Consider the following 25628-nt stretch of genomic DNA (forward strand, 5'->3'; position numbering starts at 1 on the left):
TCCCACGTGGGAGACTTTCTGGATCAGTCGTGTAATTTTTCTGGGCCTTACTTTGGCCCACGACCAGAATTGTTCTGGGCTCAGCAGGCTCACTGGGATGATCCAGTACAATGGGGCTGCAGTGCTTCGACTCCGCTGTCACCAGCACGGGCAGCCCTTTCTGATTGTCCCTTATACTAGGGCCGGGTGGTTCAGCGGCTGCTTTTTGCCTTTCTTTCCTTTAGCTCTGTTAGTTTTGCAGCACTAGCTCTGTGAGATTTCACACAAAATCAGTGTGATTTAAGAACGTACTCTTGCAGTTGCAGCTGCTTGGGGCATTTTCTCACATGTGCACCCTGTTGGTGTTCACGCCAGCAGAACAGGAGCTGCTGAGGGTGCTGCGGGCAGTGGCTGCGTTTTGCTCTGAAGTAGCTCTGCTTTTCTGCTTGCTGTAAGTAGCTTGCTGTGTCACCAACTGTGGTGCATGTGAATTAGCTGAGTCCAAAAGAAGCACAGGTAACTCTCTGAAATTTTATCAATAATCCTGTGTTTCTGTTTCCTCCTATGTTATGGGACCAGCTGCGTTAAAGTAGAGTAGGTACTGAGGTATCTTACACACGTACATGTGTTTTATTGGGTTTAAGCATAGAAAGAATTTGCAGTGTGTATTGCCTTGATAAATTTAGCAATACTCAGCACATTTCAGCTTCTCCTCAACTTTTTGTTTATGTCTCCAGGCAATAATACATCTGTAATAGCCACAGCTGGCAGGAACGCCAAAGGTGATCCTGCCCATGGCACACTACACGTTACCAGTGAGGTCTGGAGATGACTGGTCTGGTGCCTGCAATTTCTGGGGTCATCCTGGGTTGTGGGATGCATAGAGGAAGGAAGGGGGAGAAAGGTTACAGGTTTTGGTGAGAGAGGCTGACGTGCCTCGAGGTGCAATTGTCAGTTACTCATTGGGGTGTTAAACAGGACAGGGCATCCATTTCACGACCTCCCGTCATCTCTTGCAGCATCTTTATGAGGCAGATGCCCCAGTGTTGAGATGCCCTGGCAGGACGTGCTATGGAAGCACACCTTCCTCAGCCTCTGCTGCCTCGTGGCTGCTCAGCCAGGTCTCCCTGTGCCCGCGTATTGGGCTGCAAGCAAAACGGCTCCTGTTTGCACAGGGCGTTCCCAGCTGTACTGGCAGCCTGTTTGGTGTCAAAGTGCACAAGCTGTAGAGACTATGAACTTGTCAGGTACTAAAACAGTCCTTTACGTTTCTGGGCTGAAGGGAGAAGCTCTTGTCCTTCTGTGAAACGAATTGGACTCTTAAAAATCCTGGGCGTTGGTGGCAGTGGGTGCAAGGAAGTGTCTGGAACCACCGCGTGCATTATGACACACAGCCCTTCATCGAACTGTTTCCTTTGGTATGTCCCTTCGTAAATAGCTGTAGGTCACAGCTAATAGTACGGTGGTTACTCAGCCGTGCGTTGCTACAGGGTAGTAAATGGGCTGAACTCCAGCTGCAGTAGGTCTGCCCGTATTATTACTGCATTCAGATGTGCTGCTGCCTACTGTGTGCATGGAGCTGAGCCCTATAAGCACTGCTTAAACCCCAGAGCAGATTTACTGGGAATGCTCTAGCTGCAGCTTGAGTGACACATGTCTGTAGTAAGCAATATCTTAATATCCCAGAACACTAACCCTGCATGCCTGCCTCCTTGAGGACATGGCAATCTCTGCGGAGCGGAGTAAGTTATTTGCAAATGCAGAAGGGGACCTGGTTGGGAAAAGACCTGCACAGAACTTTTCTAGCTGGTTGAAGCGAGGAGGAGAGCTCTGCAGATATGGAAAAGCCATCACTGTTTCCCCGAAGTGCGGGAGTCCTTCCTGCATTCTGGTCTATTGTTCAGTGTGCATTTAAAAAAAAAAAAAAAAGTTCCAAAGATTGGGCTTTCCCCAGCTCCTATGGGAGAGTACTCCATGGTCTAATATATTTTGCTGCCAGGAAGTCTTCCTGCTAATCAGCCCATACGTTTCCTTGCTTCTTTTCATCATATAAGTCCTGGTTAACCCTTCTTGCATGGTTCTCATCTTGTGCATTTTGTCTGTGAAGGGCAAGGCACCTTTTAGACTCTATTTTGCCATACCACAAGCTGTCCACGGATGATGTAGGGTTATTGCACAGCTGGCTGGCTTCAATACGGTTCATGAGCTGTAAATCCACAGGCTTTATCTTACAGTAATTTGATGGTATGGTTGTAAGCTAACAAACTAACTATCCAGGAGACCTACGTACCTAAGAAAACTTAGTTGTGACCTGGGAACATGAATCTGTGCATGTCCTTGGGTATCTAGGCTAGGTTCAGCTTTTTTTTTTTTATGGAAATTGAGCCTGTTTTTTGTTGCTGGTCACTATGTGCCTTTCAGCATTGTTGTGATCTTTTTCCTGGCAGCACTGAAAGGTGCAGAAGACAAATAGTTTCCATTCCATGTCGTTAGCAGGGATATCATCTATTGACTTAGTGGTGCTTAAAGAGCTATAATTTACTTTATATAAGCTTGATGTCGTGATAGAAGTTCTTCTCCCTTTCATCTCTTTCCTCCTGGTTGCACTTTGCGAAGTCTTTTCCAGTTCAGCTCCCATGCTCCACAGCAGAAAGCTTCCTGTACTGCTGGTCCTTCTTGCAAGTTTGATTACGTTACCACAAGTATGTTTTTAAGGCACATACACTTCTGCTTTCACTGACTATATTCTTACTGAAACAGTCACCTGATGAGTGAACAGTGGTAGAAAATGCAACTCTTGTGGCTTTATGGAGCACTGGTGTCTTGCAACGTCAGTGTTGAGAGGGGTTCTCTATTTGAATCCAGTCTCATGCTACAATACATTTCCCCAAAGGGTTGATCTAGCTGCAGGGCAGCTTTACGGGTGTTACAATAAAATTAGTTTTAGAGCAGGTAGTAGAACAAAATAATGAAAACACTTACTGTGTTTTTCTTTTTTTCCTGATATGTTGTTAAATGAACATTTTTTGTCACTTCAAAATTTTCACTGGTGTGTGTGAAATCATCCTGCAAACTCGGAGGAGTGTTTCAAAGGGTGCCCATTCAATCTTAGGAAAACACTCTGTATAAACTGCCATTTGGGCATCTCCCTTGTTTGGGGATCTGCCCTACAGGGTTTCCCCATAGGACTTTGGGCTGATTCAGATGAAGCCTTTTGCTTGTAGATTCATTTTCAGTTTCGAGTGAATTTAGGGAAACTCTGCTGGTAGTGTTTGCATCCTTTATTTCCCTGCTTCTCGTAAAGAACACTTGGTCCTTTCTGAAAAGGTTCTCAGAGGGCATTCATCAAACTTGTCATCTTTTATTCTTATGTATTGCGTTACTCCTGGGAGTAATCTCCTCCAGCTGTAGTGCTATTTTACCCCCCAGAATGGCATCCCCAGCTGCTGCTTGCCTCTGGCAAAGAAGACAAACAGTTATTGTGTTCTGGAGCCCTGCCAGGTCCTCTGTATCTCTGCTTGGTCAGTATTGTTGTGCTTTATTTTGGATCTAGTGGTGTTTGAATAACGCTTCTATTCTGAGCCTTCCCAATCTCCTGCCTCCCCTCTATTGATCAGTTATTGGAGAAGTGGGCTTATTAAAGAGAGACAGCCCAATGTACTGGGCAGTAACCTGAAAACGATATACTTAGGGCTATTTTTCCTTCCCGGTGTTTGAGGTTTCACAATAATTATGAAAAGAATGTCTAGGCTTTCATACAAATTTCTGAGACGATTTTTTATCTTTAGCTGAACTATGAATATTGGGAGAGAAATTTTACAGACCTTGAGCAAATAGTTGCACACAAATTTCACTTAGAATTAGGAGAGTGAGAGTAAAGTGTCTCAGCCAGACTGTTATATTCATCTTTCAATATTTGTTTCAGAGCACACACATGATTAAAATCAAATTGCTTCTGTTGTTTCTGTTCACCTTTTAACCCATGTCTGCAGAGTTTAATTCCACTGAAGATGCAAATGAGATGTCAGCTGTGGTCACTGCCACTGGTCTGAACAGCGACTGACTTCACAGGGCTGCCCTGCCTGCTGAAGGCATGCTGTGCCATGCACACGCTTGTCACCTCCTTCCTTGAAGGGCCTGTGGTGGTGAGAGCTGTGTGGGTGAAGGGTTTGCACAAGTGGGTCACACTTAGGGCACACGTGCCCCTGTGTGTTCTTCAGCCAGGCCCCGATCAGCAGTAAATGGTATATACGTTACGCCACGGCCTAGCTAAGGGATGGTTATCAGATGGCCAGCTCATTTTCATAGGAAAATGGGAATGCCTCTTGGCCATCTTCATAGCCATAAATTAGGGAAATTGGTTTTGTGCCCATATGTGAGAGGGCACTTGCGGTCAGTGTATTTAAATATTACTGGAAGGATGTGAAAACCTTTGAACAGCTGAAATAACTGGAGAAAAAGATGTAATAGGGAAAAAATGGAATATGAATAGTTGATCCATCGATATTGAAATGAGTTTTCTGTTTAAATCACAGAACTGAAAATGTCACATTGCCATAAATATGCAAAACGTGGCTGTAAGTCTGCAGTTGCCATGTCTTTCCAGCTCAGAGTGTCTGCTTGTGGCTGTGTAGAGATGGGAAGGGGGCTTTCAAAAAGAGCTTTGATGTTACCCGAACAATAGGAATAACTGGCCTCTACTAGCCACATGTTTTAAAACATGTTTTTCTCTTTTAATTTTAACTCTGTAGCAGGTCTTCAATCTGTGTTTTAGCAGTGGCTTGAGCTCAAATTTGGCAGATAGTCTGTACGCACCTTTGGTGGGTTGACCACAGCCAGCCCCTAAGCCCCTACCCAGCTTCTTGCTTGCTCCCTACCAGCGGGAAAGGGGAAGGAATCAAAAGGGGAGAAGCGAGGAAAAAAACTGAGGTAAAAGAAAACTTAAGACTGGTTGAGATAAAGACAGTTTAATGAGTGTGTGTGGGGGGAGATGCAAAACCACTCCTGTACCACCAGCAGGCCAAGGCCCAGCCAGTGCCTGAGCAGCAACTATTTTGGAAAAGCTCCCACAGTTACATTGCTGAGCATGGTGTTACGTGGTTATGAGCCATCCCTTTGCTCAGTTCAGGTCAGCTGTCCCCACCATGTCCCCTCCAGACCTGCTCACTGTGGGGCAGTGGCAGTCACGAAGGCCTTGACACCGCACATGCACAGCTCAGCAGTAGCTGAGACATCTGTGTTATCCACGCAGCTTTGGTCACCCATCTAAAACAGCGCCATGCGGGCTGATGTGAAGAAAATTATCTCCCTCCCAGCCAAACCCGCTCCAAACAGTCCTAAACAGGCTGCTTTTAAAGAAATCAGTTCCCACTATTTTGCCTAAGTACTGTACTAAAGCCAAAGCTGTACTTAACTGGGGAGAGCAGCTCCATGCCCTCAGCATCCTTATGAAGACGGTCAGTGTGGTGACTGGAAGAGAAAACAAAAATAATTACACCTCAGAGTAGGTTAGTAGTCCCATGGCTAGCTTCTCTTAGGGGAAAACAATGAAGTCATTGATAAGTGAAAGAGGATGCTGTGTAGGCTGCTTGAGTATGGCAGCTGGGCAAATAGCTGGTGTGGAGAGGTGGGTGCATTTCTAATCAAGGGCAGGAGGCTGCCTTAGCTTGGGTTATTGCCATGCAGTTGGGCTGCAGTCATGGCTCATGCACCTGCCTGCTGAGAAAGCGGCATAAAGAAGCGGTGCTGAGCATACTGCTGCTATGACCTGCGGGAGCCTCGCGTCTGGGGCCTCGGACATCTTGGAGGGGCCCGATCAGAGCGTGTCGGCTGTGTGGTCTTGTCAGGCTCACGCTGGTGGGGCTGCCTAAGCCTGTCTCCGATGTCCTGATCCAGTCATAGGACATAAAGTAAAACAGGTTAATAGTAGAGCTGCAAGGTGGGGCAAAATGGGGAAGGACTTAAATGGCTTGTCGAATGGTGAACTTCCAGAACATACTAATGTGGGTACTGCGGCTTAAAGGAAGCCAGCTTGCTAGAACTAATAGGGGTAATGATGGTAATAATAGGGCACAAAACAAGCCTTTTCAAGGTGAGTATGATGTTTTGGAGCATATTTCATTATGCTTTGGTAAAATGTTGCAACTTGAGTGATTAAAACCTCTATTTTTCCTTTGAAATGCTGCTGTGCAGAGCAAAGCTCCCTGAAGCTCGGCACTGAAGGGCTCTGCCGGTGCCTGCAGCCACGGCATGTCCTCTTGTAGGTTGATAGGAAGCCGTCCTGGAGAGTGCCCCCATTGTTTGTGTGTGCTTTTCTGAGGGCTTGGCGTGGGGTTCAGCGATTCAGCACATGCATGTGGATCCTGCAGCGCTTCCTGTTTTGTAGCAGCGTTATTGTCACTGCAGAGGCCTTGTACACACTGCGCTCTGCTTACGGCTGTGGTTGTGTCCGAGGAGCCTGTGTGAGGCACAGGGAAGGCTCACCTCTGGTTATCCATGTAGGGCTCAGCCTTCCTCCACCCCACCTCTTCCCCATCCTGCCTTTTGCTACCATGCAAAGAGGAAGAAATAGAGAGAAATGATGATAACTTGCTATTTATTAGCACAACCATGGAAAAATATCCTTTATTAATGCAACATATGGCTGAAGTTTCCTGACACAAGCAGATTCCTGATTCATAGTTCTCCAACATCCCCTGTTCCAGCTCAGACAAGTAGGTTATTTCCTCCCACCAGCAGATGTAGACAGGAACAATTGGAGCTGTGATAACATTATCTGTGACGGGGCCAGCTGGGTTGCACACCTCGGTGTTTCCTGTCTAACCAGCTGAGAAGGGACGGGAACCTGCTGGGTGAACTGGAAGAGGAGGGAGACGCTGCTCGGGCAGTAATCCTCATCTGCCACGGAGGGAAATAAAGAGTGCTTGTGGAGATGCAAAGCAGCGGGGAGGGGAGTAATGGTCAGGAAACTCAGAATTAATCCCTCTGTGGTGACAGGAGCATCAGGAGCTGGACAGCTCTGTGCAGCCGGCCTCCTGGAAAAATCCCTGACAGAGTGTGCATGCTCGTGCTGCGCTGCTGGAGGGGCTCGGGGGAAGCAGCCTCTCCGAACTGCCTTCCCGACTCCTGCTGGGAAGCAGCGAGCTTTTTTTCCACAGCTGTGATGCTCAGGGTAAACGTTGTCTGCGGGAACCCTTTCTGCAAGGCATCTGAGGTTGTTAAGTCAGCTTCTCCTTGTTATTTTCCTTGTTAGTGAATTGAACAGGTACAATAAATCAGGGAGCGTAAAGGGAGTGAAGTATGCTTCACCCCCCCCCCGTCCGTCCGTCCGTTAAAATCCTCATTAAATAAAAGTTTTCCCTGAAGTTTTATGAAACATATTTTCACGTGAATCCTGCCATAAATTAAAATGGAAAGCTTGTTCACATGTTTTGATTTTAATAAGGAAAGTGTTTGTTTGGAAACTTAAATTTCCCCTGGAAGTTGCAGGTGTGCTTGTGCCAGAAAGGTCTGAAGATACTTGGACTAACAGTGGAGACCAGTCAGGAAGCACGTGGAAAGGGTTTGTCATCAAACAGGCTCTTTTCCAATTGTACATGAAAACATCTAGGTGTGAAATGTGTGCCAGCAGTGGTACATGGTTGCAGTGTCTCCAGCTCGGGCAGCCATGAGATGAGTGCTTGTGGCAAGATGCCCAGCTCTTGGGTTCGGGACAGGCAAAGCCGGAGGCAGTGCTCATGGTGTGGGTCAGCAGGCTGGTGTCTGAGAGCTTCCTCTGAGCATGAAGCTCTATTAGCTGCATCATAATGATTTCAACCTCCCTCTCCTCCCCAAAACGTAGGTGCTTCCTCTAGGCACTTCGGTACTATGCTGGTGAGGGTAGGCTGGGGGGAATACATAGAAGCCTGACTTCAGTTCTCGGTCTCAGAAGGTAGATTAGAGTGGCAGTGTGTGGAGATTTCTTCTTTGGCATCTTGTAAGTGAAGGTTAACTAGTTCTAAAGGAAAGGCGAAGAAGAAAACACGTTTGAGTATAGAAAAAAAAATATATATATATATATATGAGAAATATGTATTGTGTTGTGTGTAGTGGGTTTTACGTGGCAAGACTTGAATTTAGCCAGGAGTTCAGATGTATGGATGAATCTTGGCTTGGTTATGTTGCCTGCATGGCAACATAATACAAATACTTGGTGCATCTGGAGCTCAGGGCTGTCATGACTAATGGACGTGGTCTCCTGACTGTCTGTATGTGCCTGAGCCAGTAGAAGGAGTCAAGTAGTCCACTGGGGTAATGGCAGGAGAATTTGAGTGTGTAACCCCAGTGTTTCAAAGCCTTTGTCACAGACTGATGGTCAAGTGTGGTGGGCACTTTACAAATGTGTGTCAAGGGGAAAATGCATCCCTACTCCACAGAACTTACTGTGAGGCAAAGGGTGGCAGGTAGGTTATGGGAGGTGAGGGGATGACATAAGGCAGTCTTGGTTATCATCATAAACCTGGTGTTTTGGCTGTTTTAGAAGTGACTTTTATGCAAAGGTTTTGTAGGTAGCATGGCAAAGCAGGAGCTGGGGGAAAAACGGATATAAAGCCTATGCAGAGACGCTTTTGACACTCTAGCTCTGTTACTGCATTTTTGGCTAGTTTCTTCTCTTCCTACCTTTGCATGTTAAAAATTAGTATGAAAGCTGAGGCTTGGATTTGATGTCTGCTGAAGGTGCACTAACAATTTATAGACCACGTTTTCCATCCAACAGGATGTTTTACCTGTTGCTGTGACAGGAACTCCCGAGATTCCTGTAAAAACAGTTGAATGAAGATAAAGGAACTACAATTTCAGCTGTTCTTTTTCTAGCCTGTTTAATTACTGCTGCATTCACTCTCTTCCCTGAATAGGAAGTCATTTTCCTGTTCGTTTGAGCCTTTCAAACAGTGAAAGGGAAAAGAAAATTAATAGTGTGAGATGGGAAATGTCATTCTAAAGCCCCAACAATCAGATCGTAGAACTGGGAAGATGGCACCCGAAACTATTACTAACTAATTAAAATCAAGTTCTGACCTAATTTCACACCACAGTTTTATCTTTAAGTCAGTGCAGCCATCATAATGGGGAAAAATACCTGCAGTATCCTCATAGAAGTCTGGTGAGGTGCCAAAGAAGGAACCACAGCTTCCTTCTCCGTCTGGTGAGGAAGACTCATCAGTCAGGTGGGTATGGAAAGAGCCCAGAATTATGGAGTGTGCCAGACTTCTTTTTAACAGCTAGATGACAGAGTGCCTCTTCGCCTGCTTCTCCTTGAATGCTGTTTCTGATGGTCTTTTTTTCCCCCCCATATTGCCTGTGTGCTACTCATTTAGAACTCCATTTATAATGGAATAAAATATGAGGCTGAGTGAATAATTTGAAATGTATGGCTTTTCCACTGCTGCACCTCCTCCTTTTTTTTTTGTTCCTAAAAGAGTATTTAGGGAGCTCCTGGACCATTCAGGTTCCTGTAGCAGATCTCTTTGTTGTAGTGATTACCCAGAACACAAATTTATAGCATAAAATAGATCAGCACTGAAGTGCATCAGCGGGTTTTATGACTGTGGTAAGCCTTTTCTTACCAGAAAGAATCTGCATTAGCCCAAGTGCTCTTATTCATAGTTTTTAAAAACCATGACTGTGGGGAAAAAGTGTAAAAGGCGATTTTCTAGGCTTTTGAGGTGAGTACTCCCCTGACCCAGAGGTAGCTACACATATATCTATATATATATTATATATATATAGTCAAAGATTGGTTGAATTCTTAAGCACTTAGTTTCATTTTCAGTTTATATTTCCAGATATGAATAACCTAATCTGTGCACGTTTGTTCCATTTGGAGTCTGGTAGAGCTTTATATTTTAACTGGATTCTTGCAAACCTCCTGTAAAAACCCATTTCTGATCCTGGTGAAATTGGGCTTATCTGTGCCGCAGTCCTATTTCAGCTACCGTCTTGCCCTGAGAATAGGGCAGATTTTTTTCATTGTTAGCCCACCTGTGTGCAGCACTTCATGTTGTATTTAGTCACAATATCCCATTTCTGCTTCTCCCTTCTGCATGATACTTTTCTCTGGGTGGTGGTGGTCAGTCACACTTCTGTGTAATTAAGGGCTATCAGGAATCTAATTATTGTCCTAAGACACAAATGGAAATAGTAAATAAACCGTCACAAGAGTAGTGCCCGAGGAGCGCCACTAGCACGTACGCTCTAGTTTGCTAGTACTGCTTTCAGCATACAAGCCGTGGTCGTCATCTTTTTTATTTAGCTCCCCTTCCTGTTCTGTTAGTCCTTGCCATTCTCTGCTTTACCTGACTGCGTGCTTTGCTGATGTCTGAGAGAATAGCTTTGCATTTTCTATGTCCAGAGAATCAGTTGTCCTACAGCAAGTGTCTTGATCCATCTTTTGTAGATCCATGGCATGTTCCTCCATGTTTTTATTTATTTACATCTGGGGATCTGATTAATTACCATCTTCAAAGGTGTTGAAATGCTTATACAATACTAGGTCAGCTGAGTGGTCTGGAGGTGTAATTTTCCCCCTCCTGCTCTTTCCCAAATAAGGTTGCTATTTTTTGATATTTGGGAAGCGCTCTGTAATGGATGCAGTTATTTGGAACCCTTGTATCTCTGTCCTATGAATTCATGCACCACACTTTGCTTAATTGGAATTTGTTTTTTAGGGTGATTTTTTTTTTTTTTTTGTAGTAGTAGTAGTATACCCAGTTAAAGGAGAGAGGCGGCTTCCCCTAACCTCACAGTGTGTTGAGTTCTTCAGAGCCACCTGACACCCCCCGGCCAGGCTCCCTCTAGTCAGGCATGCTTCAGGTGCAATTCCTTGTATCCTAGAACAGGAATCTAAAGCAGGCTAGAGGAATTTAAATCATCAAGGTAGTTATGTATTCCTCTTTGCTGACTACATTGAAAAGCCTGTACTTACAGCGCAGCTACTGACTCTAAAATTGAATGAAGTCAATCTGAGTCTGTGAGATCTAGTTTTGACTCTGGTACCTATTGATATCTCTACACTTTTTTTTTTTTTATTTCTACCTTGCCTTGTTCCCACAGTCAGCATCCTTATTCTGGCTGAAAAATGAGGCAAAATATCTGTGCAAAATGTGGGGCCATTCCTATATTGTCTTTAATATTAAACTTCACTTGCTGCACAAAGATCCCGTATTTTCTTTTTTAATGTAATTCAATAATACATTTTGCTATTTAATGCATCTGTATGAAATGCCAAGCCTCTTTTCCATTCAAATCCTTGAGCTTTTCACAGCTCAGCTGTCCTTGCTAATTATTTCCCTTAATTTATCTGTTCATCATCCTGAGATCAAAAAAAAAAAAAAAAAAGCTTGGCTATCCACCATTTTATCCTGTAGTTGAAGCTAACCCAGCTCGATCTAGCAGTTCTGTTACTGATTGTGTTAGCAATCCCTGCTCAGGAGTAGCTGGAGCATCCTGTTGGTACCGGTGGTTGTTCTCCTGAGTCTCAGGAGTGAATCTCCCTTATCGATGCAATTCCTCTTGTTTTGTTTCTCATTAATATCTGGCTGTGTCTAACTAATGCTGGGGGGTTGTCAGACCTCTGCAGCACAAGGTGGACTTTATAATGCTTGTGTTTCCAGGGGATTTGGTATTTTGGTGTTTCAAGGTATATGAACACAATATGAAGAACACATAAATTCAGCAAAACAATTAGATGTAGAGCTTAGGGATATGGTTTAGTGGGGACTGTTAGCGTTATGTCAGAGGTTGGACTCGATGATCTTGAGGTCTCTTCCAACCTAGAAATTCTGTGATTCTGTGATATGAGCAGACTGGATCAAATGTGCCCTGGATGCTACCTGCATATGCCCACAGCTCTGTGTCATCCAGAGCCTCTTCAGAACGGAAAAGAAACCCAGAAATCCAGATATTGTGGTGCCAGCTGTGAACAGGGGAGGCTGACAGAGGCCTGGCTGTGCCCCCTGGCCCTCAACCTGGAAGCTTTGCTGGAAGGAGAGTTGCAGCAGGGACACTGGAGCTCCCCGGGGAGCGCAGTCTTGCACCCAGAGCACCTCCTGCTGCTGCTTGGCAGGGCCCAGTGACGAATTGTCCTGAAGCTGAGCCTGAGCCGTGTGCTGGGAGTCCAGATCTGAGCCCTTAGGATGCAGGGTGGCAGCCAGGCTCGCTGGTGTACATCTCTGCGGAGGAGCTGTCCTACTTCCTAACCCCACTGCCAACGGGAGGGAAGCTACACAGTGCATGTTTACGTGGGTCCAAGAGCAGCACTCAGAAGTACGCTTTTCCTTCATCTTAACTATCTCTGTAGCCAGTAGTTACTAAAAATAAATAAATATTTGCAGGGATGTCCAAGCTTGATGTTCCACATGTTTATGCAGTGCTATAATTAAGCTCTGAAAGCTTCGGAGAAGCGCACCCCCCTCCTGTCCCTGTGCTTGCTCTGGCTGTGCTGCCTGGAGGGCTGCAGTATTGCTGGCCTCTGGATTGCTTCGAGCGTTTGCTGTGGATGGCTTCTCCCTTCCATTCCTCCTCGAGTGCCTGCTCTCCCCCATGATTGATTAATAGAGCTGTCAGGCCAGTAACGGGGCTGGAGCTGACCCAGTTCACTCCAGGGAACATTAAAATTCTTCCTGGTCGTTCTGGATCTGACTTGCCAATTCAGAAGCTTTAAGTTCGGGAAGTGAACCAGAAATTTTCTGTGCCACTCTGTAATTTTCCCATACCTTCCTTTTCTGGGATTACTTGGAGTCTTTTAATCTGACAGATGAGAACAGCATTTTTCTGACAGGTACAGAACATAAAGCAAGGCCGTCTCAGCAGCAGGTTCCGCCTACTGCGATTTCTACTCAGGATCTTGTTTTTCTATCACTTGCTTTCCTCCTCTGGAGCGCTAATCCTCCCGTGTCACACATTTTCTGTTCAACTTTTTTCCTCTGCTAATCTCTGGATTTGTTCGGCTGCCCTTCCTAATCCACAAGAGCATTTGTGACCTCAGAAGAAACCCTTGGCAAGAGGCTTTTTTTGGATTTGAGTAACATTGATTATTCTTCCTGCAGTGCTGAAAATCAACAGTTGCCTTTCAGACCGTCCCTGAACGAGGCTGAGCTGCTTAACCACTTGCCTACCACAGGCTGCTCGCTGCAACCCAGCCCGAGTGGGGCGAGAGCTCGCAGTTCAGTTTTGTGCTCAGGCACAGCTGTTCCTGCATCTCTGCAAGCTCTGGACAGAACTTGCTGCGAGTGCCAAAATATTGTACATAAAAGCAGGAGATAAACCAAGCAGAGATGTATTTTCCTTCCTAGATTTTTTATTGTTTTTTAAAACAAAAACAATGTAGTTCCAAAGTTTTATTCTTGGATTTAAAACAAAAGAAAATAAAATCCCCACTTTTTTTCCTGGAAAGGAAATCTGTACTGTTGAAGACCTTTGGCCATAGCCTGGATGTGGGACTCTCTGTTAGGGTGTAAAGGGGCAGAAGTTGGGTGATGCTTGGTGGTCAGAGCAGGGAGAAGGGAGCACCTCTCCCCATGCTCCGCAGGCTGAGGAGGAGCCAGGAGCTCACTGTCACTCTGGGGACAAGCCTTGGGTGTGTGAGCGCTGTTCTTTTACATGGAGGTTAGCAAACAGCCGCAGATGGTGGCTGTGTATGTCAGTACACGTGTATAAGATTAAAAACCCCAAACCTCTAAGCTTTCTTTTGCCTCATTGGTCTGGAATACAGCTTCTCCATTCCCAGACCTTTAGGAGATCGCCTCTCCCGGGGCAGCAGCAGCGTGTAGCTCCTGCAAGCATGCAGAGCGCTTGCACGTATCCTCTGGCAGCTGGTGCCAAGCAGAATGCAAAGGAATGGGCTCTGCCAGCAGTGACAGAAAATGCAAAGAAACCATCTGTTAAGCCCAGAATCTGCTCCTCCTGCCTTAACATCTCGGTATCTGAGAAAACAGGAGCCCAGCAGGGCTTCGTAGCTTATGCTGTGCTGCTCCTCACTTGCAGGTGATCCTGGCTCTTGGGGATGTAGGGCATCTGGGAATAGGAGCAGCGTGTCCCAGTGTGGGACCTGCTCTCCTTGCCCTTGGGTGGCACTCTGACAGCTGAGCTGGGCAGGGCTGCAGAAGGTAACCCGCAGAGCTCCCTTCCTGCAGGGGCAGAAGGCGAGCTCCTCGGCAGCCCTTCAATTTCCTCAGTTCTGAGAAGACGAGCAGAAAGGTGCGGTGTTGTGAAGCTGCGTTTCCTTCCTGCCTGGGGGACAGTTCCTCCCTGCCCTGGCGGGGCTGTCGGGGCCGTGGTGCTCCTCGGGCTGAGGGGCGAGCGGGAGGGCCGGGGGAAGTCTCCTCTCCCCAGCGGATTTCCTCGCTCAGATTGCTGAGCGTTCGGGTGGCTGGGGAAGGGGTGGAGAGAGAAAATAGGTCCTCCTGGTGAACTCTTTACTCTTCCTTTGCAGCCTCTGGTCACCGGGGTCACGTCTGCCCTCCGCAGTGGGGCAGGATTGGGGTTTCTGCCACAAGGAGGGCTGCGTTTGCTCTGCGTGCTCCGGTCCCAGCGGCAGTGCTGAACGGAGCCGGCTGTGTGTGAGGACAGCTGAGGTCGTTGGCTTGCTTGGCTGGAGAGACCGGGAGCGAGCCTTAAATATTTAAAAGTTTTAATGCTTATTTAGATTGAATATGTAAATATTTGAGGAGCTGTAGAAAGGCTGCAGATCAGTGACGCTACCTGCTCTTCATCCCCCAGAGCAGTGTCTTTCCGCCTGCTGTCTGGGGATGAGCTTTGCCACCTCCCGTGGGCTGTGGCGTGGAGTCTCATCCCTGTCAGCTCCGTACCTGCGTGGACCTGGCCCTGGGGCCTGTGGGGATGCCCTGGTGACAGGGGAAGGATGGGGCAGCTCCTGGGTGGTGGGGAGTGAGCTGCACTGCTTTGGTCCCGAGAGCTTCCCTGGATTTATCCCAAGAGCAAGCAGGCTTCCGAGCCAGGCTGCTGCTCCAGGCTGTGTCTGAGGGTCTCACGTGCAGGGGTAGCAGTAGACACACACAACCATTTTCCTGCTTTCTGCCCCACTTCCTTTCAAATACAAGCACTTTCCCTCTGTAATCAGACTTCCCCGTGTATTTCTGTTTCCTTTACTTTCTACAACGCAAAGCGGTGAACTTGGCACTATTGATTTTTCGCTTCTTCCCTTCTCTCTCCAGAATGCTTAAGATATTTTTGGAGCCTTTCATCTCTGAGCTTTCTGGGGAGAAAGCAGCAGACACCAATACATCAGCTGTCAGTCTGCAGCTTCTCAAAGACCCGGCTTTCCACCCCAGAGCTGTGGCTGTTTTTCAGCATGACTCGCGCAGCACTGATGCGCAGCAGAGCTAAACACCGGGGCTGTGGCTGGGGAAAGAAGGGGCTCTGTTTTACAAGCGGTTTGGTGCAAATTTGTGATGAGATACAGGGTAGAAAATAACCTCAGCAGAGAAAGGTGGTGACTATAACCCGAAGGTTGACATTCAGTGGAGTTAAGAAGGCAAATTATGATGGCAATAAACCCCATGCATTTTGGGGTCAGTGCAGCCTTAACTGGATACCCAAATTGCAGGATGCAGTAGATGTGTGTAGAAAATGCCGTATTCAGCCCCGGGCGTCAGGAGGCAGAGAGGTCGGGTCAGGCTGCTGCTACACCTCCGGTTCCTGGGGAGCAGGATTCAGAGCCAGGAAATGTTGGAGCTGCCAAGCAGGGACTTTGGGGCTCTGAGTTGTGGAAGTGCAGAGCATTGATGGCTTTCTACCAGGAGGGAGGGAAAATTGGACAGAACTTCCCCTTGTGTGGCATTTAATTAAACTTTCTAGCACTCGAGATAACGTTGGTCTGAATGCTCAGAATAAAGGTATCGGCTCTGATGGCTTCTCCTTACCTTCACTCACCCCTTTTGGGTGAAAGTTTCATGATTTCCTCTGCAGCAAGGCGGGCTGCTTGCAGAGGTGCACACACTCCTACTGTAAGCAGCAGATCAAATACAAACCGAAACAAAGCCAGAACTTTGGTGCAGCGGTCTGGGGAGGGGAGCTCATTAGCTGTTTGCAGAATGGGAGCAGAATTGTTGAAGAAAAAGAGGTTTATTTCATTTTTTTAATAGAAATAAATTAAGAGAAAAATGAGGATAAATGGAAAGGGAGAAATGTGTTGTACGTTCCTCAGGGATGTAGCAGGGGGCAGATCTCATCTTCAGTTCAGAGAACAGAACAGGTTGGTATTCAGGCTTCATTTCATGTGAATGATAATGCAAAAATTATTTCTGCAAAAGAGCTTTAAAGAAAAAAAGCAATCCTGCTGAGCCGGGTTCTGAAATGCAGTTGATTATAGCATGGATGGGAACGTTGATAAAATTAAAAAAAAATTTTAGTCATTTAGATAAATGATTTTCTTCTAAATCCAGCATTTGCAGGGCTTTTTGTTTGTTTGTTTGTTTTTCCCTGAGTGAATGGTTCCAGACCTCTTCCCTTGGACCTGGCTTTATTTCTGAACTCTGCTCCCAGAGCTGCCTGCGTGCGGGGCTGCGGCTGGGACCACGGGGGAGCGGTGGCACGGCGCCAGGCGCCCGTCCCCTCCCGTCCCCACGATGTCCGTGGATGGCCAGTGTTCCCGAGAAAAACAACCCCAAGACTTTAAACAAATTACGCTTAGTGGAAACAAACTTCTTCTGCCCTCCTGTATAATGATTTTGGATAATGTGTTGGCTGTGTGCTTGGAGGACAGCAGAAGGAAGGGAGGGATGGAGCCGTGCACACACACAACTTGCTCTGGAGGGGCTGAGAGGTTTCTGAGCACGAAGTGCTTTTTAACTCCCAGCCAGCCTTCCTGCTGGAAGGTGAGCAGTGTAGTGATGAGGCCATTTATCTAGTGGTTGCTTTCTTCTGTATATGGATTTGTAAAACTTGGGAAGGCAAATGCCTCATATCTGGTGTTTTCTACAGATTTTGTGCAGCTTTGACGCTGTCTTCCACGTCATTCACCTGATCTCTGCTGGGTTCTGGCGGTAAGCAGCAATGACATGAAACCAATACCCAGCTGGCCTTTTTTTTTTCTTTTTCTGAAAGCAGAATAGGAAATACAGACCGTAGCCTACTTTGCAGAAGAAAGCACGCCATGGCTATGGTTTCTGTTTTTTCAAGCTGGTGCTGATAAATCTTTTCTCTCCCTTCTGTTGCTATGGCGTTCGTTCTGCTCAAAAACAAACCTTGGGGTGATCGAGTCGAATGCAAAGATCATTTGGAGAGAGAGATGCTGAAAGAGAAGGGAAGTAGGAGGGCTCAAATTCCAGCTGATGACAAACAATGAATCAGTGTTTGTCTCAGCAGAGGGCCATCAGAAATTTTGCACTGTACTTTCAGTGACTTATGATTGGGTCTGATACTCCACTTGAAAAGGCTCCTTTTTTCCCCCTCAACCCTTTTTTTTTTTTTCCTCCCAACTTTTTTGCCTTGGTATATAAAAGGAAGGTGGAACACTTCCAAATTCCACACGGCTCAGAAATATTTGCTTTCCACAGCGTGGCCCGGAACACAGAGAGCTTATTCTTGCGAGCGGTTTGATCCTCCAATCCACAAAATCTCGGATCAAATTGTGAAGGTTTGTGTGGCCGAAATGTACCTGCTGCCCTTGCTGAGCCACTTGAAGCTGAGCTGCCCGTGGAGCAGCTGCCTGAGCATGCTGCCGCGTCCAGGATCGCTTTATTTACGAGGGAGGAGGCCGAGCACTGTTACAGGGGCCGTTTTTGACACTTGCTGATTTGCCTGTGCAAATCCTGGTAGGTGCACTCTGTTTACGTGCTCGGCATACGCCTGTTGGTTTTAGCTGACACGAGTGTTGTGAGGAAGTTACCCTGCCCAAATGTCTTACGTTTCTGGAAAACGCTCTGCTGAAAATGCCTGCAAGTGCCTTGAAGGCTTCTTCTATTCTTGGGTCAGGGCTGAAAGGGAGGACTGTGTTCTTGTTTCTGAGTGCTTCTGTGCAGATTGAGCTGCAACTGCAGCAAGAACGTGGTGGGGTCACCAATCTCAGATACTTCTTGCTTCTCACTGTTTTTCAAAGTGGAAGCCCTGAAAAGGATTAATTCACGTTTTTATACTTTGGCAACTGGGAACTTTCCGACTCTGTTGAATGGACCCTTTGTTTTGGAGTTTCCCTCCAGATATGATAGACAGATGAAAAAAAAAAAAGTCAGGAGAAGCTGTGTGATCATCTGAGATTTCTTCTAAGGATATTAACTAATATTTTGGAATTTGGTTACAAAAGTAGGTGGTCTCCTTCCATGTCCTTAGCTAAGCTGTGATTCACATCATTTTGCCTTGGTTCTGCAGACACTTAGATTTGCACTGCTTATGGGAGCCACAATGTGCTAGTACAGCCAGGCCTCCTGGGGACTGCCTTGCCATACCCCATCAGGTCCGTCTTGTTTGTCTTTTACATCATCTTCCCATGCAGAGGGTCTGCTGCCCGCCTGTAAATGATGCCTCTGAGTCTCCTCAGAAGATGTGCAATACATTTTCCAGTCTCATTAGGATCTGCATGAGTACTTCAAAGATAGCACTAGAGCCTCAACCTGTGGCCATTAGCAGGAGCGTGTTAAGGCACTCCTTCACTCAAAGCAGAGCCATTTCTACGGGGTGGGAAATTATATAGGACAAAACCCAAGCTAACGAGATGGTGAAGATGGGGCAGCCGTGAGAAGGTGCGTGCCCGTGCCTGTAGGAGCAGATGCCATCTGCAGCTTCTGCAGCATGCCTCTGTCCTACATTTCGAAGATGTTTCACTCGGCTCTTTGCAAGTGTAAGTTGCCGCTGCTGCAGCGCATCTCACAGCTCCTACAGGAGCAGCAGTTGATGTTGTGGTGGCTTTCGTGCTGCAGGCAGCCGGCTTGTTGTCGAGAATGTGAGCCTGCCTGTTATTTATGCTGAAAACGTTGCGGTCCGATAAGCTTTGTGGGATTGGGGTGTTTGGTAGGGACTTGAGGAGGTCTTTAGTACATCACCTCGAGCAAAGCAGATTCAGCTTTAAATTCAGATGAAGTTATTTAGGGCCTTGTCCAGTCAGGTCTGAAAACACCAAAGGGTGGAGATCCTCCGGCCTCTGCGGGTCTCTGTGCTGCAGCCGGGTGGTCCTCGTGGTGCAGGGTTTTTTGCTTGTGTAGCAGGAATCTTTACTTTTTGGATATATGGCCTGGTGGGATGAGTCTGAGCTTTCACAATGACGTTAAAGAGTTCTGTAAGGGCTTGTGTCTGCATCCCATCAGGTCCAGGAGCCCTGCCTCCACCCTCTTCCAGCACAGGTAGCCGCTCTGCTCCTTGAACCCTGCCGTGGTACTGGGACCAAGCCCTGTGACACATCGCCTCCCTTGTTGGGCCCTTCCCTGCTGTCTGGAGCTGAATTTCTGCCGAGCCCATCCCAAACCTGTGTTCCCCTACCCAGCTCCCTGCCAAAGCATATTTGCTGTGCTCTGGGCGCGGTGCTCTCCCTGCAGCAGATGAGCCTGCAGCAATCCTGAGCTGCGTATTTGTTACCTGTGCTCCTGCCCTGGGTGCTGCTCTGTGCAGTCCCGAAGGGTGAAGGGCACGGCAGGCGTTCCTCTTATTAGTGGCACTAATTATTGTTGGCTCATTCCTTTCGTGCGTACGTGTAACTACGGGGAAGAGAGCTGAAGTGGGAAATACTTGCTCAGGGTGGAGAAGCAGCACAGATAGGCCTTTGGATGAAGGATGCTTGGCAACGATTTCACTGCTTTTACATGAAGTTAGATGTGTACTGCTGAGAAGTAAATATCTGAGTAAAGTTTTTTGGCAGCCAATGAAATGTCACTTCTCAGGGATTTAGGTGATGTATCAAAATAAAGGCAGTGTGTAAATGCCACTTGTGTGATGGGAATGCCTTGGACAGGGACGAGAGCCTCAGATCCTCCACATTTTAACAAAAGGTTTCTCTCTGGTTTCTTCAGCTTGACCTCACCAAACCCCTTGAAGACCAGGGCCCTTTGGACGTGATCATACATAAACTGACAGATGTCATCCTTGAAGCAGACCAGAACGACAGCCAGTCTCTGGAGTTGGTGCAAAGGTTCCAGGTAAGTGGCTCTTTCATAGCCCTTTTGCCCTTCAAGCTGGAGGGTGATCTTGGTGCAGCACATCCAGCCTGTTCTCTGTGCAGTTGGTGATGTTTGATGAAAAGAGCTTTCGGGCACACTGCTGCACTGCCCTAGGGAGCCCACCAGAAATTTTGTCAGTCAACAATGGGCTTTCACCTGTGGATAGGTTTGACATTGGTAAGCTTAATAATAACTGGTTTCCCACAAAACATTGTCCTGATGTTGTTCCAGACATGCTAGCGTTGTCTACAAGGAAAAGCAGGTACTTGTAGGGCCCGTTACATATACCTGTCTGCATGATAGAAGGTACTGAATTAATTTGGCCCAGTCCTGTCCAGTTGTCCTGCTTCCCGGAATGCTGATTTCTATAAGTCAAGGCTAGTGTCAGCATTTTTGTCCTCTAATACAATCCTGTTCTATTAACTTTTTTTCCTCAAGGTACAGAGAACTGTTTTCCCAAAGAATTCCTATCAGTAGTCTGAATAACAATGCGTTTATCGTTTTAAAAGGTGGTGTTCCTGGTGGATAGCTTTGATCAAAGGTATATTCTTTTCTTTCAAAGAGAAGCAAAGTTAAATAAGGTATTTTGAGAAAATTATGAAATATGCTTATGTCAGGTGCAAAACCAGCTCAGACAAATTCTGCAGTTTTGACAAGTTTGCTGTCTTGGGAAATCATGTTCTGTTTGCTCTGCTTAATGTTCTACTCCTAGTAATGCAGAAAATATTGTACTTAATGGAGGAAATGTTCTCTTTGCTCTAGTTACAAAGCTTCTCCACTTCCTTCCGCCTGTGTATTATTCAAATTCACCCAGGAGATGAAAAGTTTGGCTTGTGGGTCTGGCCCTCTGGCACCAGTTCTCTGAAGAGTAGATGAGGAGCATGGGCACCCAGTTCCCACAGCGCTTGAAATTTCAAATGACCAAAGCAGCATGTGGAGAGATGGACTTCAGGGACCTTTTGCTAATGCTCAGAGTCTTTGCCTGTTTCAAACGCCAACTAATTTGGCTTCATAATGCACATATTGTTGGTAAAAGCTGATGCCCAAAGATGTGAAAGGGCACACACATGGAGTTGGTCACAGCTGTGTAAAACTCATGGGATTCATGATTCCCAATCTTCGCTACATCAGTTGCATTCCTGAGTGTGAGGCACAGAGATTTGCACCTCTGTGTAATACTGTGGCACCTCCACTGTTCCCTGGAAAACATGCTGATAGGGAAATTGTGTAAGCATTAGAGAACAGTTAGTGTGTGGCAATAGTTAGTATCTGAAACACATTTCTTTTATTCCTGAGCAAGAACACTTCAATGGTTATTGAATATTTTTAGTAAGAATTTCAGCTAGCCAACTTACTGCATTTGATTGCTAAGGTCATAGGCTGTTACTTCTGCAAATATCTGGGTGAGGTCTGGAAGAAGCAGTGCTAAGTATAGAGGACATATTTTCCTTAAGCTGCACTTAACTGCCAAGGTGAAGTTCAGTATGAAATGGGGCAGAGCACTTTGCAGGGAGAGCCCTGGCTTTGGCTGAGAACTTAATGGGCTGTTGTGTCAGTGTGACAGCTGCTGCTCCACTGGAATGCTATTAGAGGGAAAGTGACCTGCTAGAGATAAGTCCCTTGCCCCAGTAAATTTCTTTAAGTAATTACAGTATGATACCTTGACATTCCTCTCTGTACCTTTGCTAGCATTTAAATAATGTAATCCATTATTTTTGAATAGCTTAAATATCGAAGCTTTGTTTTTAAACCTATTTAAATTAGAATCTCAGTGAAAATGTGACTTTTATCTAATGAGTCTGTGGGATGGATTCTGAGTGCTGAGAGATAAGTGGTGTATTTGTACGTTTACACATTTATCCTTTAGTTTAGGGACTTGCTCTTTGTATCGTTTTTGATGGCGCTTGCGAAAGAATTATATCACCTGACTAGAGATTCAGTGGCCTAAAACAACAGAAAATGTTAAAACCCAAACAAACAAAACTGCACCTACAGACCAGAAACTTAACTCCCCCTTCTGAAGTCTCTTCTAACATTCCCAAATGCTTCAGAGCCACATAAGTTAAAAGTCTATCACTGATCCTCTGGCAGTTAATTTTTTCAGATGCTGATATCAAATATGGTAGTAATTTTTAACTACAGACTATTAGAAATTAAATTGTTTTTAACTTTCAGAAATGATAAATGTCTAATTTGCATATAGTGGTTAATAGAGCATAAAAATAAGATACGTATTTTGAATATTATTTCTGTCTTCAAAGCTTTTGTCAGGAATAAGGTATTTTATATAGTGCAGCTTGATTATTTTTTTTTGAGAAAATATAACTTAGTTTCAGTATGCAATTGCTTACTGCAGAGATCTCAAATTTCTACATATTTCTTTACAATGTACATTGTGGCAGGGGCAGGAATAGGAGACCATACATAAAATCTTGGCAGAACTTGCAGAAATCATACACTTCTGTCAGACTAATCAAATTTGTTTGCTGTTGGTGTGCATGACGGCATCAGTTTCACTACCTTGACTTTTTGATCAAAGTCAAGATGCTGGGGGAGCTTGGCAGGTGGAAAGGAGTTTCACTGTTGTGCAGGGTCAGCCAAGGCTGTGATGAAAACCAAGCATGCTCCCAGCAGGCTTACAGCCTCTTTACGCACTCCCAGTGGAAGCTTAGAGAGTTACGCAGCAGAAACAGCTGTCCTGAAATCCCATGTGGCAGGGCACACAGGATGGGGACCCTCCCACTGATATCAGCTGCAGTTCTTCCCTTCTCATCCTCCCGGGGCTGCTGACCTGCCAGCGTCTCCCGCGGTCAGGGCTCGCAGGCTGTGGTAGCGTTTCTGTTCCCCGTGCTAAAGGAAGCAGGGCAGTAGCATTTCTGTGCTTTGCTGTTCCTTAGGGCTGTGCTGCAGCTCTTGCTGTCTTTGCTAATCTTGAATATTGTAAATCTTTCTTTTCAGTGGACTCCGAAGGAAGCCATTAACAATCCCACCCCCCCACACCTTAAGATTTGGGGCAAACAAATCTGTCTGCTCCCTGTGTAGGCATACACAGCATGGCTTTTCTCTCCCATACTGCCAACTTGAGCTGTGTTAACATCACTGCCCCTGTTTTCATGTGCCTAATTTTTTTGTTGGTAGCATGGTCCTTATCACACAGTGTAGAGGAACAGGAGACCTCCCAGGTCAGCGATTTGGGCTGGGGATGTGCTTCTTGAGGCATGCTAACTCCTGATATAGGTGAGAACAGTCATCTCAGGTATACCAGGGAGTCCTGGAGAGTACCAGCAGAGGTATTTGATACAGGAAGGCAGATCCGTTCTGTAGGATTTGCATAGCGATGAATTGATTTAAATATCTGCAAAGCACGAGAGCATTCTGTTTTGTTACCTATTTTTGCAGACCTGTCTGCTGCCTTCTGAGAATAACAGAGAACTAAATGGAAAGCAAATTAGCCTGGAACAGGGTTGGGTTACAGTAGAGTAAAACAGAAATAATTGTAATCCAGGAACTGGATAATAGGGCTGAAATGCAGTTTTATAGTCTGTTACCATCTCCACTATTTTGTTATTAAGAATACACCTGCCTTTCTATGCCTCAATTTACCATCCCCTGTTCATAAACTGATCCGTATTTATTAATAAAAGACTTTGTGATTTTCCTGTAAAAATTTCTTGTATGCTGATGGGAAGTTGGAAGTTTTCCTTTTGGTAATACTGAAAATTTGGATTATATGTCAAATGTTGTAAGAAGCAAAGTATTGCTCACACACCTGGAGCATATGGAACATCTAAGTCAGAGCACCCTTAAATTCTCTGAGATCTGTTGATTAAGAAGTAATTGTATCATTAGAAAATCTCTCTCCACCATAATACCTGCTTTCTGTATTTTTTCCAGAGCACAAGTAGGAGAGACGGATGGAATTGAGGATAAGGTCTGAGTAAGTCAGATTCAGAAGAAATAGTTCCTTGTCTCCTGACTTGATTGGTTAATACCAATCTTGTTAAACAAATTTGTTCAATTGATGATTTGAATGAATTGATGAATTTGATGAATTGATGAGATGATTAGTCTAAATTAGTCTAAATAATTGACGAATTTGATGAATTGATGAGATGATTAGTCTCCCCTCCTACCCACAGCAACACTGGGCTCATCTGATTGAACATAGATCATTTGCCAGCCAGTAAAAGCAAACAACAACAACAAAAGCATTAAAGTCCTTGGTGGTTCCTTCTTGACCAGAGGAATGTGGGGGAGAAGTCAGGTGGGAAGAGTCCACAAGGGTCCCTTTCACTTTCTGGTGCTTGGTTCCCTTCGTCCTGATAAAAAAGAGAATCAAACAACTCCAGCTCCTGCCCTCCAGACAAAGTTTATGACTTTGAAAGCTGAGTCTGTTTTGGCTGGTGTAAGCCACTGCTGACTAGGGAAACTTTGTTATGCTTACAGCAAAATACTCCCTGAACAGCTGCCTGCCATAGCTGTACAGGGGCTTGGGTAGCTCTATGCATTGCAGCTTCCTACTTGTCTGGTCCATTTCACATTGATGGCCCAAGTGATGGAAAATCAATAGGGTTATTAATTTGTCTTTCTGACATTTTGTTGAACAGGTTCTCTTTGCATTAGCCTTCTTGAAAAGATGGATCACAAACGATTTTTATTCCTAGACCTCTGCTGGCAGTTGATGAAAACTGAAAACATTTCCTACCCCTCTATTCATCCCCCCAAGCCCTGCCCCATATTTCCTACTGTTGACTTTCCTACTGTGAAGTTGTCCAGGAAGAGCTCTTCTGGTCTTGATTTATTAGAAGGGTTTAGGGCTGGGATGAAGGGAAATTAGGGAGATATTTTGGAAGGAGAGAAGTTAGGCATTACTCTTGTTCTGGAGGGGGGAGTGCGTTGTTCTTGCTGCACTGATTGCTTTCATCAGAAGTATCAGCTTCAAAAGGATGATTTGGGTATGTACTTGTGGAGAGAGATGATGCCAGTGCATTTTTAGTTTTTTTTTTTTTCTTTCTTTCTTTTTGTGGGAATAGAAATGTTGTTTTTGCAGAGTTACATTGTTTAGAAGGAGGGAATGTGGTACTGAGATATGCTTACAGTGATAAGAAAGTTTAGCAGGCGACCTAGTAAAATGCAGACAACCAGTCTCCTTAGGACAATTAGGTGAAAATCACGGTATCAAGTCAAGTCAGATAAGTGAAGAAACATTACCACTTCAAACAGTAAAAATGTCAAAAGAAATTTGAAATTTAACAGGCCGGCAACTGAAGGCCATGCATTGTTTGTGAAGCATCAGATAGATTGTGAACCTGGATTACCCACTCAGTGGGGAAACAGGGGAGGGTCCTGCCATCAAAAGGTATATAAACTGTGTTTTGGAACTAGTAGATGCGCTCTCTCCTGCTTGTGGGGCGCCCGCCATTGCAATCGCGAATAAATTACTACTTCACTGAGATCCTCGCCTGAGCCTAAGTTATTGGCTACAGAGTGTTTCTCACAATTTGG

At 45.6% G+C, this 25628-nt stretch overlaps 1 protein-coding gene across 2 annotated transcripts in view; it reads left to right on the forward strand.

The window, feature by feature from the left end:
- Window positions 1-25628, forward strand: part of ITPK1 (inositol-tetrakisphosphate 1-kinase) — a 146455-nt gene that overhangs the window by 47161 nt on the left and 73666 nt on the right. For both annotated transcript variants that reach the window (XM_068682902.1, XM_068682903.1), the window contains exon 4: window positions 19977-20102. In XM_068682902.1, the coding sequence (XP_068539003.1) occupies window positions 19977-20102 (126 nt within the window). The remainder of the gene's footprint in view (window positions 1-19976; window positions 20103-25628) is intronic.

The sequence above is a fragment of the Anas acuta genome, chromosome 5 (genome assembly GCF_963932015.1).
Source record: "Anas acuta chromosome 5, bAnaAcu1.1, whole genome shotgun sequence".
Taxonomy (NCBI): Eukaryota; Metazoa; Chordata; class Aves; order Anseriformes; family Anatidae; genus Anas; species Anas acuta.